Genomic DNA, 14824 nt, shown 5'->3' on the forward strand with positions numbered 1-14824 from the left:
CACCTTCTCCTCTGGGCGCTGCTCCCCCTCCCCAGCCGGAGAAGTGTCCCACTCCTTCGGCGTCTGCCGGTCAAGGGCGCCTCTCCCGGGATGCCCCTTCCCGGCACCTTCCAGGTCAAAGGTCTGCTGCAGCGCGGCGACCGCGAGAGCCGCAGTCTATCGGCCCCCAGGTCGCCCGGTCTCTTTCTGTTCCTGATCTTGCTGCAGCTGGCTCCATTATGCCACACAGCCCTCCTCGATCTCAGCCTGAAAAGAAGAAGAAACATAAGTCCCGGGACAAAGAGCCTCTGGTGTCACCGGAGGTCCCTTCCCCGACTTCACAACCGGATTCTGACCTGTCGTTTATGGATGTCGCCCCCTCCTTGTCGGTGACGGGTGGGGACCCGGCGGTATGACTGGATTTAGCGTGTTCAGCCCTCATTTAAACCGTCGTTCTGTGGTTCTCCAATGGAATTGTAATGGCTACTATCGTCACCTTCCGGAATTGAAATCCCTTCTTTCGTCCTACTCAGCAGCTTGTGTGGTTCTCCAGGAATCTCATTTTACTGATGCTCACTCACCGACCCTCCGTGGGTTCCGTGTTTTCTGTCGAAATTGGGTCGGACCCTTGCGGGCTTCTGGTGGCGTTTGTACGTTGGTCCGTACAGACATTGCTAGCACGTGGATTCCTCTCCAAACTACATTGGAAGCGGTTGCTGTTAGGGTCCACATAGACTCTGCAGTCACAGTATGCAATCTTTATCTCCCTCCTGACAGGACTCTTACACCTGCTGACTTAACCACCCTTCTTCAGCAACTTCCTCCTCCCTTCCTCCTCCTTGGGGATTTTAATGCTCATCATCCTTTGTGGGGCAGTGCCTTTCCATCTAGACGAGGTCTTCTTATAGACCAATTTATTGCAGACCACGACCTGTGCCTTCTTAATGATGGCTCCCCTACTCATTTCAGTGCTGGTCATGGTACCTTTTCTGCCATTGATCTTTCTCTTTCTTCTCCCTCTCTCCTCCCTTCATTACACTGGTCGCCACACGACGACCTTTGTGATAGTGACCATTTCCCGTTGATTATCACGCTCCCTTCCCGCTCCCCGATGGAGAGGTTACCTCGTTGGTCTTTCCACCGCGCCGATTGGCCTCTATATACTGCACAGGTCGAGTTTTCTCCCTCTTTGTCGGGTTGTATTGATGACGTCCTACGTGACGTGTCTGACGCGATTGTTCGCGCTGCTAACCTTGCTGTCCCGCGCTCATCTGGACAATTTCGTCGTCGGCAAGTCCCGTGGTGGAGTACGGCCATTGCCATTGCCATCCGTGATCGCCGTCGAGCTTTGCAACACTTTAAGAGGCACCCATCTGTAGCCAGCCTTTCTACCTTTAAGCGCCTTCGCGCTAAAGCCCGTTATTTAATCAAACAGAGCAAGCGGATATGTTGGGAACGATTCGTTTCTTCCCTTGGTTCCACTGTCCCTCTGTCACGGGTATGGGCTACACTTCGCTCTCTCCAAGGTTGCCATCGGCAGTCCACCCTCCCAGGCCTTCACCTCCCAGATGGCATTTGTACGGACCCATTAGTTCTCGCAGAACATCTAGCGACCCATTTTGCAGTGGCATCAGCGTCGGCCTCCTATCCAGCTGCTTTCCTTCATCAAAAACAGCAGGCTGAAGCTGTCACCTTATGTTTCACCACTTGTGAGTCAGAATCTTACAACGAACCTTTCACTGAATGGGAATTTCTTTCTGCTCTATCTTCTTCTCACGATACGGCCCCTGGCCCAGATTCCATTCATAACCAGCTGCTTCAACATCTCAGTGCTCCACAACGGCACCATCTTCTTCGGGTGTTTAACCGTATCTGGCTCCAGGGTGACTTCCCTTCTCAGTGGAGGGATAGCATTGTGGTTCCTGTCCTTAAGCCTGGTCAGAACCCCCTATCTGTTGACAGCTATCGGCCAATTAGTTTGACCAATGTTGGTTGTAAGTTACTTGAACGGCTGGTAGCCCGTCGGCTCACTTGGGTCCTCGAATCTCGGGATCTATTGTCCCCTTACCAGTGTGGCTTTCGAGAGGGACGATCTCCAATCGATCATTTACTTCGCTTGGAATCCGCAGTTCGGCAGGCTTTTTCCCAGCGCCGCCATCTGGTTGCAGTGTTTTTTGACCTTCGCAAGGCCTATGACACGGCCTGGCGCCATCACATCTTACTAATCCTTCATCAGTGGGGTCTTCGGGGCCCACTCCCGATTTTTATCCGCCAGTTCCTGATCCATCGGTCATTCAGAGTTCGAGTTGGTACTGCTTTTAGTTCTCCATGGACCCAGGAGACGGGCATCCCACAGGGTTCTGTCTTGAGTGTCCTTCTTTTCCTCATTGCTATTGATGGACTTGTGGCCTCTGTCGGTCCCTTGGTCGCCCCTGCCCTGTATGTGGATGATTTCTGCATTTGGGTTAGTTCCTCCTCGATGCCATCTGCAGAACGGCAGCTCCAGGTGGCTATACGGCGTGCCTCTGCATGGACCCTCTCACACGGGTTTCAATTTTCTCCTTTAAAATCGCGGGTGGTCCACTTCTGTCGCCGTACTACGGTCCACCCTGATCCAGAGCTCTATCTCGCTGCACAAAGATTGCCTGTGGTTCCACAGTTTCGTTTCCTAGGTCTTCTTTTCGACAACAAGCTCACTTAGCTGCCCCATATCAGACTCCTGAAGGTAGGATGTTTCCGTAAACTCAATGTCCTTCACTTCCTTGCCCACTCGTCTTGGGGTGCGGACCGTTCCCTCCTCCTCCGTCTTTATCGTGCTCTAGTTCTGTCACGTTTGGACTATGGTCGTCAAGTTTATGGTTCAGCTGCTCCTTCCACGCTGCACGTGCTGGATCTGGTCCACCATCGTGGTATCCGTTTGGCCACCGGTGCCTTCCCTACTAGCCCTGTTGATAGTCTCCTGGTTGAAGCTGGGATCCCCGCCCCTTTCTGTTCGGCGGTCCCAGCTTCTGGTGTCTTATGCCCTTACTATCCGTTCTTCTCCCGCTCATCCTTCCTATTCTATCCTATTCCCAGACCATGGACGTCGCCCGCCTGACTCCCGCCCTCGGGCGGGTTTACCGGTTGGACTGCGCCTTGCGTCTCTTAACCGTGATTTTCGGCTTCCTTCTTTGTCCTGTCTTCCTCGCTCCCTCCCCTCCACTCCTCCTTGGTTAGTTCCTCGGCCTCGAATTCGGATGGATCTCCGCCGCGGTCCGAAAGATTCCATCCCCCCGGTGGTGTTCCGTTCCTTTTTCCGCCAAATTTTATGGGAGTTTCGGGATGCTGTGTTTTTTACACTGATGGCTCTAAATCTGCTGATCATGTTGGGTATGCCTTCACGTCCTTTGTTGGAACGGAAAATCATCTACTGCCACCCTCATGTGGGGTGTTTACTGCGGAATTGATGGCAATTTCCCGGGCCCTTACCTTTATTAAACAATCCCAACACAACCGCGTTTTGTTATGTACGGACTCGATGAGTGGCCTTCTTGCTATTGACCAGTGTTTTTCGCGCCATCCCTTGGTCTCTGCCATCCATGACCATCTCGCTGATCTTCACCGTGCTGCTTGTTCCATTGACTTCCTATGGGTCCCGGGCCATGTGGGTATCCCGGGTAATGAGCTCGCTGATCGTTTGGCTGGGGGAGCAGTTACTTACCCCCCCCCCGTTTTCTGTAACCCCTCCTGCAGCGGATTTACGGCTTCACATCAAATCCCACTTTGCACAGTCATGGGCCAATTCTTGGGAGGCTACTCCACTGTCTAATAAACTTCGTGCCATTAAGGTGAATCCAGGCCCATGGCGTTCTTCCTTTCGCCTCTCCCGCAAGGACTCGACCACACTGTGTCGTCTCCGCATTGGCCATACCAGGCTGACCCATGGTTTCCTTTTGCGTGATGAGCCACCCCCGCTATGTGGTTGTGGAGCCTTCCAGTCAGTGGCCCACATTTTGGTTGAATGCCCCCTTCTTTTGGCTCTGCGTGCTAAGTACAGACTCCCCCACACTTTACCTTTGATGTTGGCTGACGATTCCCGGATGGTCTCTCTGGTTCTAGGTTTCCTCCGGGAGAGTGGTTTTTATTCTCAGTTTTAAAGTTTTTAATCTCCCTCTGGTGTTGGGGCAGGGCGGTGAGTGTTTGGGTGTCTCCCACTGTAGGCAGTGTTCAGAGATTCCCGATTCACCTCCCTGACCGGAATCCTCTTTTCTTTCAGTTTTACTCTGTTTTTACCCCTTCTTTTTAAGGCTTGGTTAGTTTTTCTATTCCCATACGTACTTTCTGCATTATAGCAGTTGTACCTTTTAAGTCACAGGTGGTCTTGCCTATGCTGCTTCAGCATAGTGTTGGGTTCGTTCTCTTGCCAACTTCCCTCATTTGTTTTTACTATTGACAACGTGACTGCCCTTTTACGTTTCCCCTTTTTCCGTTTTATTGTTCTGACTTTTCTGAGATGTCCCGTTAGCAGAATGGAGTCTATTTGAAACAAGGGAGTGATGACCTTGCTGTTTGGTCCCTTTAACCTCAAACAACCAACCAACCAACCTAGCTCCACCAGAGCCCTGTGGCAATCTGCAACAATCTCAGATCTTGTTGCAGGAGCTGCCAATGATTTCAGGGCTGCCTGCCTGTCTGAATAGATGTAGATGCTACGGCCGTTGTAGCACCTATGCATATTCTCCTCCTCACATTGATTGCAGTAATTTCAGCTTGGAACACAGAGGCCAGTTTCCCTAGAGATATGATGCTCTCCAGTCTTGGCTGAACCCCGTACAACCCTGTCCCAATGCCTTGGTCTGTTTTCGACCCATTGGTGAACCAAACGATGTCCCCCATACGGTGTCGAACTGTGTTTTCCCACTGCTCCCTACTTCCAATTATTATGCTTTAAGGCTTGTAGAAGCAGTTGGGAGTTATTATATAGTCGGCAGGCATTTCCCCAGCCATTGCTGTATTTACCTCACTCACTATGTTAGTGTGTGATTCTGGATATCTGAATGAGAGACAGTTTTCGCCAGTTTTAAGTCTTTGTGTCCCAGCTGCTGCCTCCATCTTGACCCAAAGGTGAAGTGGAGGCATATCCAGCATGGCTTCTATTTCAGCAGTTGGTGTGCTACTAATTCCGCCCATTATGGCTAAGCAGGTCAATCTCTGCACCTTAGCAAGCTCCTTAGCCGCAACCCGCTGTTCTACCTTCTTCCACCACACTACGGCCCCATAAGAAATCGTAGGTCTAAACATTGTGGTGTATATCCAGTGCATACCCCTGGGGCTTAGGCCTCAGTTTTTGCCACAAGCTCTTCTAGTAGTCACTAGAGTACTTTTTGCCTTGGAGCATATGCTCTTAATGTGATGGGTGCAAGTTAGCTTCTCATCCAAGGTTACCCCTAGATATTTCACTATCCCCTTCACAGGTAGAGTTTCATCAAAGAGCTTTAAATTCCAACTTGCGTGCTGAATGTGTCTCTTCGTAAATGGCACCACAACAGTCCTCTTAGGATTAACTCTCAGATACTGTTTAATGCACCATTTTTGCACAATGTTGAACCCTCCTTGTGCCATATTGCTGACTGTGTCAGTGAATTTGCTAAGTATTACTATGACAAGATCTGTGTATCCGTGGCAGAAGCATTGTCTGGAATTTAGTTCCTCAATGAGTTCATTCACCACTAGATTCCACAGTAGAGGAGACAAAACTACTACTTGTGGACAGCCTCTAGTGCCCTTAATTACCACTTTTCATTCACCATGGTAGCCTCTACCTTCCTTCCACTAAGCATGGCCCTGGTCCACCTACATATAGTGGTCCCCAGGTCATGCACCTCTGCTGCCCTTAACATGGAATCGAAGATCGTGTTACGGAAGGCCCCCTCGATATCCAGGAGGATGCAGAGAGCTATTTCTTGGAAATGAAGTGCTTTTTCCACCTTCCCAACAAGTTGGTGGAGAGCTGTCTTGCATGATTTACTTGGTTGGTATGCGTGTTGGTTTGGGTGTAGAGGGACCCTACTTAGCCTCCTCTCCCCAGCGAATACATTAACCAGTTTTTCCAATGTTTGAAGAATGGAGGAGGACAGACTGATTGGTCTCATATCCTTGGCCTTCGTATGATCAACTCTTTGGCTTTGGAATGAAGACAACCTTCACTGCTCTCAAAGCATTGGGAATGATTCCTACTGCTAGGCTAATCCTCAATAACCTGCTTAGGACTCATATAAGCTTTCCTCCTGCCTGTTGCAAGAGAGCTGGAAAAATTCCATCTGGGCCAGGTGACTTGAACAGTTGGAATTTCCCACCGCCCAATAGATTTTGTTGAAGTTCACACACCCCTTGGACGATTCCCAGTCCTCTCTTATGAGAACCATTGTCTCTCTGGGGTCACATACTGGTTTGTGTTGTCCGGCAGAGCATATTGAGGAAAGTGAGTTTGGAGGAGCAATTTCAGCATCTCATGTGCTGTCTTTGTATATTCCTCATCCTCCTTCCTCAACGTACCTCCTGGATTGGTTGGTACTCTATTGAGAATCTTTTGAAGTCTGGCTTGTGCAGCCGTGCCCTCCACTTCCTCACAGTCTGTCTTCCAGGTTGCCTCCTTTGGTTGTCTTATTGCAAGATTGTAATTGACAAGGGCCTCACAATATTTAGCCCATTGTCCTTCATGTCTCGCAATATTAAACATTCTCCGTACCTGTTTTCTTTGCGTTTCCAGTTTGTTATTCCACCAAGGAACACTCCTATCTGTGCACTTCCTGGTGATTGTGTAGTTGTCATGATATGAGGTCACTATGGCAGAGGTAACAGCCTCAGCTACTTCCTCAAATTCTACTGGATTCCTTATCGAAGTTTTAATTTCTGATAAGCCTAAGTCAAGGTCCGTCCTATATGTCTCCCAGTCTGTTTTCCTGGGATTCCTATTTCCCATTTCAACCTTGAATTTGATGTACATGTGGTCCGATCAGGATGGCTCTAACACCACATACCATTGTTTGACATAGCTACCCATCGTCATGGAACCAAAGGTTATGTCAATTACTTCTTCCCTTCTGCTGTTCCTGAATGTAGGTTAATTGCCCCTATTCAGGACCTCTAAGTTGTTAGCTAAAAGAAATTCAAGAAGGTACTCACCTCTAATGTTGGTGTCCTTGCTGGCCCACACTAGGTTGTGGGCATTGGCGTCGCATCCCACCAGCAGTCAATCACCTTGCCGATGGCAAGTCTCTACCAGTCTCCTCACCTCCAAGGGAGGAGGAGAGCTATCTTTGTAAGGAAGGTATGCTGAGGCCAAAATAATTTCCCTCGTGATGCCGTCCTCACATTGCTGCATTTTAATGGTCACTAAATCCCTAGAGCAGAAATCCATTATTGGCATGAAATAAATGCCATTTCTTACCTAATTGCATGCTCTGGAGTTTCTTGGATTCCTAGCATAGATCAGCTTACCTCCAGTGCCACCAAGGCCCGATACACCCCCTTTGTATAAATAGGGTTCTTGTATCAGGGCCACGTCCACTTGCTGTCTCCTCAGGCAGTGGCTCAGGGCAGCAGTGGCTCCTTTACTGTGCTGCAGATTAATCTGCAGCACCTCCCGGCTCCGTCATACTGCCATATTTGAGGTCTTGAGAACTCTGACGGTGACCTGCAAGAACCCTAAAAACAGTTTCAGGTCCTGCTTCCGCATCGCCTTCAGGGACTTCTCACCAACCTCCACCACCAGGGTTCGTCCTTCTTGAGCAACCTTCTGGTTAATCACTCTCCAATCTTCTGTTGAGACTTTTGGGTTGTGGGCCCCTATTTTACCGAACAGTCTTGGGAGAGACTTCCTTAAGGATCTTAGATACCCATAATGATACCTTTGCGGTCTTAAGAAGCTCCTCTGCTGTCTTGAGCAGCACCTTCACATCTTCCCAAGGGGATATCATGGGCACCTTGTCCTTGAGCCATTCTAGTGTGTGCACCCCCTCAGACAAAAATGAGTGAACCACAATCTAGATAGACCCTCCTGAAGTTGGGACCTGTGCCAGTGTCCCCTCCCCCCCCCCTCCTCCCCCCCCCCTCCTCCCCCCCCAATATTTTTAAAGAGGGCCATTTGTACTAATTCCTCCTGCTGCGAGGTGATGGCCACCAGTGGTTAACCTTCCTGGATAACTGCCATCCTAAAAACTGAGACTGCAGTACTATTGGTCTGTTGGTCTGTTTCCCTATTTCTTCCCTCAGTTTTTTCTGGACTCGCTTATCCAGGGAGGAGGGAGTCTTTGATTCTTCCCTTATCCGCTTACTACCTGTCTTTGACGTTGGGCCCCAGAGAAGCCTTTGATCTTAATCTGGTGTGTGTGTGTGTGTGTGTGTGTGTGTGTGTGTGTGTGTGTGTGTGGTGCAGCAAGTACACATAGTCTCACATGTTTGAATGCTTTTAGCCTGGATCACGCATACAAGATGATTTTATTATTATTTCTCTTTGTCACTTATGTTCATGGATACCTTGCCAGTTTTACCAACACTAATCTCTTAAACCTACTTTGTTTCTTCTGATCCCTCTTGGCACATATTAATGTGGTGAAATAGTTTGTGAGAAAGTTATTGTTGTAGGCCGTAAGAACCAGTATGATGATCACCTTAAACTGTGCTTCTGTCTATACAAGAAATCGTGCTGTTTGTGTTTCACTGTCTCTTCATAGGTACAGCTTGTAATGAAGTAACACCTCTCTTATGAAGTTTTGCACTCTTTTTTTTTCCTATTTCAGGTGTCTAAGCCACACGCTTCACCAAAATCAACTGTGAAAGACCCTGTCTCAACTGTGAAGCCTACATTGAAAGCTGAATCTGCACCACCAACTCTTGTATTCAAAAGAACAGAAAAGGTAGGTGGGTATTGGAGGAGGGGGGTTGGGGGGGGGGATGAGAGGCAGATATACATTATTGTAGAGCAAACCTAATAAAGAATTAATATGAGAGTGGCAGAGATTGTGGAGCAACTGTTTTATTGCATACAATGCTCTTAAACTTGGTGGTCAAGTTTGCGCTGCTGACCACAGTTTTGCAGTGGCCATTTGTGCATGTGCGGATGGAGGTGCATGTGCGTGCATGTTCTAATGTTACTCCAACTGCAGTTCTGGCTGAAATACGTCTCATTATGAGAGATTCATCATAGTAGGAGAGTGGTGTAGTTTTTGCAGTGGAATATTAGCTCTGAACTGTTAAATTTCCTCCATCAATAAAGTCCATGAGGGGATGTATATTGCAGATTTGCTTGGATTTTTGATGTGATGAAAACTTGGATGTTAAAATAATATTTTTGAACACACTGATGAATCCTTTTAAGAGTGGATGTATTTTCTGTAAGGATTTGCCAATATGTTCACCCACAAACTGCCTTCTACCAACATGACTGACAAAACAGCAACTGTTACAGACTTTGCATCATTACATTGGCCAAACTGCGTCCAACTTAGTGCTTCGCACCACTCAATATATACTCTATCTCAACAGTGCATGTTGTCTGGTCTTTTGTCAAAAACAATTACATTCAGATTTCTAATGAAAAGTTAATGATTTACAACAAACTGTTAGTATGGTTTAAAGATAATAAATGATGATTCATTCTGAATACATTTCTAAATATTATTCTTTCGACTTTTGTGTCAAAACTTGGATATGAAGTTACAATAATGATACCTTTCATAAAATCATTAATTACATCTTAATCTTACATTGGATTTTATTTCTAATATTAATTGAGGTGCAGTACAAAATGCCAATAAGGAATTTTAGGTTAAAGTTCTGTATGATGATTTCACAGCCTCAGAATGAGTGAAAATCATAGTGTTTACATCTGAATGTTCAAGAATCATTAATGAAAAAGTTAATTACTGTTCTAATTGGTTTTTCATTATTGACATGATACATAAAGTGCCCAAGGCACTTTAAATACATCAGATGACTAATGTTTTCAGAAAGTCTATTTGTAGGTAAGTTGAAACTTAAAAATTTTGCTAATTAGTTATTGGTTTAATTATAACATAGATATTTCTCCAAACATTTAAGTGGGAATGTAATAATGCAATCACAAGAATGAAATTATAGATTTTGCTGTAATTCATGACAGTATGTCAATGTCACCTAGTTTTCTAACTAATTATAATTTTCTGTCAATTACAGTTGAATGATCTGAAATGATGTTAATGATGTTGATTTGGTATGTAAGTGAACCATATAGTTTAATTTGCTGATAGAAATTAAGAAAAACCACAATTTCTAGCTTTTGTCCATTACATATTGTAGATTGGGTAATACACAATCAGCAGAACTTTAAGTGGTATTTAAGCATTCATTAACTAGCCTAGTCCTATTACAGCTTGCTCATGTGTGGACAGTTAGTTTGTGGCTGTGTTATTATGGAAACTTAAACAATCAAAGTTCGAACACATTTTTGGCTGCACAAGTGGTCCTACCTCTAATGGGGATAATACATGCTGTGAGGTGGATTTACTCTGTGGGTCATGTACCTGACTCTTCCTGAGGGAGGTGACCTGTGGACATCTGAGGAGGAGTAGAAGAGTGGGAGTGGCTGATGGAATTTGTGTATATAAAGTAGATAAGTGTTATTTTGGGAGATATAGGAAGGGTTTTAGAATATTCACCAGAGTTAGGGAAGTGGTAGTTTTAATCCTGGTAACGGTATTGATTTGGTAGTTTCTGTTTGGAGTGGTGGTCATTGGGATGCACAAGAGATTATGATATGTTAGTGTGCCAGTTGAGGAGTGTTGGTTTGAGTATCAAGACCATGGAGATGATCTGCACATTGGGAGGAAGACTGCTTCTCATAAGACTTTGATGATAAGACCAAAGGGACAGGCTTCTTTGGCATCGTGTGGAAGGGAAGGGAAGGTAGCTATCATAGTGAAGGTACTGTTAGTAATTAGTTGAATTCATTCTGGAAAAGTCTGAGGTCAGTCAGAGAAGTTGAGGTCAATGTCCAGTAAAGTGTCTCACTAAGCAGATCTGGGAAAAGTAAGATATTTTGAAGTCATGTTAAGGATACAAAGGTATGAGAATATGGGCATGAAGCCAAGACTATAAACATGTCACAAATGGATGTAATCAAATGATGGATTTAACGATTTTGAATGAATAGAAGATATTCTTCTGAGGCTGATAAATTACCATGGGCGGATGCTGTGGGTAACGTCCATGGCTTTCTCAAGATTTTTTTTTTTTACAGTTCATCCTTTTTAAGATGACTGTTTGTATCTAAAGCTACAAGCAGAGGAAACCTATGGGAGGGGATGGATCAATTCTAAATGTCTTTAGTGTATGCACTGGGGTGGAGTTCATATAGGTGAGAAAGCTATCTGACAAAGGTCAGTCATCAGGAAGAACAGAGCATCCTATGTTTTTAATTTTGTAGATCATGGGGAGTTGGTGTAATATGGGTACGTAGAAGCAGTAGATGTTATGAAGGAAAAGGATTAAGGTAAACATTTATGTGGTGGGCCTAAGAATTTAAGTGCACATATGAGGTCGTGCTGTACTTACGGATTGGAATTGTTGCAGCAAGCTTTTCTGGAGGAAATGATGGGCAGTGAAGAGCTTTTTCCAGGAAATGATTATGGTCCATTTCAACAGTTGTGGAGGCAAAGTCTGCAAGGAGGATGATTAACGTCAGATCATTTTTGAGGCTCTCAATAACAGCTTTTTCAGCAACTGTGAGATTGGTATCATCAAGGAGAGATCTTGGGAAGAAAGGTGAGTCAGTCTGTTGAGGTGAGGAAATTCTTGGTTACCAGGGGGTTGGTTAGGGGGCAGACATGGCTGGATGCAGCTATAGAGCAGTTATCATGATTTGATGTTGGCTTTGCTGATTATGTTAAACAACAGTGAGGCCATTGGGCAGAATTGAAAAATCTGTAGTTATTAGATTTTGAGAGGATAGGCTGACAGCATTGTAACGTATCTGCCTCGGATGTTGTGTGTGTTGAGTGTAAATGTGAGCTTTCATGTGTGGCGAATGAAAGCTGTGATATGTTTAAGAATGTCTGCATCAGAATACAACATTTCAATACTCCCCTCTGGGTTGTGATCGCAGGATAACTAGTGAACAAACAATATCCAAATGTTACTGAAGCCAGTTTTACACGACATACAATTGAACCACCCGCGTGCTATACACAGAATGTAAACTGGTCACTAAGTAAATAGAGAGAATCTTATAAATGTACTAAACAATTAAGAGTTCTGTTCATTGCTTCTGATTCATTTGTTTATTCCTTGAAAGAGCTACTGTAGACATCCCAACAGTACTTCAGAAGTGGCCAACATATGGGTCTTTAAAGTTAGTATTACTACATATTAGGAGTAGTCTATGAAGTCTGGACACAGCCCATCATCATTAAGTTAGTGTAAGAAAAGGCGATTAGATTGAACAACTGTCTCCAACATGATCAGTGCAACGGGAAACAAATGAAGTGTCATCTTCTGACTGAAAGCAGCTACTTTCAATAGAGAAACAGCTGTGTGTGTGTGCAATATGGAGCTAGGGGAAGATACACAACAGAAGAGTAATATCAATAACATATCCCAACTGCAAAAAGGAACAGGTGCAATACTCTTGCTCAAATTACTTTAGGTCTTACTAGTGCTTAGGCTTCTCAAAGAACGATTATCTAATTAGTGTCAAAAGGTGTATTCAGTCACTTGTCTGATGCATCTACTGGCAACATACGCAAATACCTTCTGCCAAACTGTATTGTTAGCACAGTCTACCAATGATCTTCTGAGATGAGTACTATCCAAGTGCGACAAATTATTCTAGGTACCAGCTAGTGAGCAGACAATGAGAAACGTGTTACCATGCCAAAAACATAAAATTTTACTGGGTAATTGTGAGGGGGAGGGGGGGTCTGTCCAGCGGCCTCACTGTTGTTGAATGTAATCAGCAAAGTCAACATCAAATCATGACAACTGCTCTATAGCTGCATCCAGCCAGGGTGTTACGTATATGGACAGTTAGGACATCACTTAGATTGATATTAATTTTAACCTTATTCCCAGATAGCATCCCAGGGATGCTCTTAGAAGACGTGCTTCACAAAGACTACTTAGTCACAAAACCCATCAGGAGAAGGAATGGGAAAACCTACCTACAGTACCTCCAAGCAGCTTTTTCGCGAGTATCCTTAACTGATGCAGAGCGTTAATCTTAACCTGATAACTGTATTGGATAACGACAGTTCTTACCATCTCTTGATACTACTGTGAGTGTAACTTGTGCAACTTGTTTTTGTGTAACTTGTGGGTGTCCATAGTTGGAACATTTGTTTCGACATGTGAATGAAGCCTGAGTACTTCAGAAATTTTTGTACGATCTTTTCATGCTCCAGTACCTGTTTTTTCACATGTAATTAAAGTCGAAACGTTTGAACTTGATCTATTTATAACTGAGTTCACAATTCCTCTTCCAACATAAACTTCTCAGTTGGAACATATCCTGTCATCCTGCAACCCACCTGGTATCAGATTTTGTAGACCTTATTCTCACTTCAGATTTGCTCTTACCAGTCTCATCCAGCTGAATAGCTCTTCCACCTCCCCAGCCTCACAAATCTATGTGCTTCTATGCCTTTTCTATTTTTTCCTCATTACAATCTATCCATCTTGTTCATCCACACTATTTCCTTATTGCTCCCCTCCCCATCACCCTGATCATCTCACCACCTGTCCTAACTGAGGTCACCACCTAACTCTGTGAAGGCGAAGTGCAAAGAATGGGGGTCTTAGCTGATCTACCATAATCAATCATTTCTATATGTGTCTTGCAGCTGTTCCTGCCTTTGTTTTGAAATCTCTCTTTCCAATTAATTTGAAAGATATATAAAATGACCTGGCACTCTGAAACTCATAATTTTTTACTGTCGAGGTCAGTGACATTATACACTCCTGGAAATGGAAAAAAGAACACATTGACACCGGTGTGTCAGACCCACCATACTTGCTCCGGACACTGCGAGAGGGCTGTACAAGCAATGATCACACGCACGGCACAGCGGACACACCAGGAACCGCGGTGTTGGCCGACGAATGGCGCTAGCTGCGCAGCATTTGTGCACCGCCGCCGTCAGTGTCAGCCAGTTTGCCGTGGCATACGGAGCTCCATCGCAGTCTTTAACACTGGTAGCATGCCGCGACAGCGTGGACGTGAACCGTATGTGCAGTTGACGGACTTTGAGCGAGGGCGTATAGTGGGCATGCGGGAGGCCGGGTGGACGTACTGCCGAATTGCTCAACACGTGGGGCGTGAGGTCTCCACAGTACATCGATGTTGTCGCCAGTGGTTGGCGGAAGGTGCACGTGCCCGTCGACCTGGGACCGGACCGCAGCGACGCACGGATGCACGCCAAGACCGTAGGATCCTACGCAGTGCCGTAGGGGACCGCACCGCCACTTCCCAGCAAATTAGGGACACTGTTGCTCCTGGGGTATCGGCGAGGACCATTCGCAACCGTCTCCATGAAGCTGGGCTACGGTCCCGCACACCGTTAGGCCGTCTTCCGCTCACGCCCCAACATCGTGCAGCCCACCTCCAGTGGTGTCGCGACAGGCGTGAATGGAGGGACGAATGGAGACGTGTCGTCTTCAGCTATGAGAGTCGCTTCTGCCTTGGTGCCAATGATGGTCGTATGCGTGTTTGGCGCCATGCAGGTGAGCACCACAATCAGGACTGCATACGACCGAGGCACACAGGGCCAACACCCGGCATCATGGTGTGGGGAGCGATCTCCTACACTGGCCGTACACCACTGGTGATCGTCGA

The 14824-nt window shown here is 46.0% G+C and overlaps 1 protein-coding gene across 2 annotated transcripts in view; it reads left to right on the forward strand.

Annotated features, from left to right (window-relative positions):
- The window catches only part of LOC124721395 (integrator complex subunit 12), a 97500-nt gene that overhangs the window by 70143 nt on the left and 12533 nt on the right, over positions 1 to 14824 (forward strand). For both annotated transcript variants that reach the window (XM_047246338.1, XM_047246337.1), the window contains one exon: positions 8760 to 8876. In XM_047246338.1, coding sequence (XP_047102294.1) covers positions 8760 to 8876 — 117 coding nt within the window. The remainder of the gene's footprint in view (positions 1 to 8759; positions 8877 to 14824) is intronic.

Source organism: Schistocerca piceifrons, chromosome X (assembly GCF_021461385.2).
Source record: "Schistocerca piceifrons isolate TAMUIC-IGC-003096 chromosome X, iqSchPice1.1, whole genome shotgun sequence".
In the NCBI taxonomy this organism is placed as follows: Eukaryota; Metazoa; Arthropoda; class Insecta; order Orthoptera; family Acrididae; genus Schistocerca; species Schistocerca piceifrons.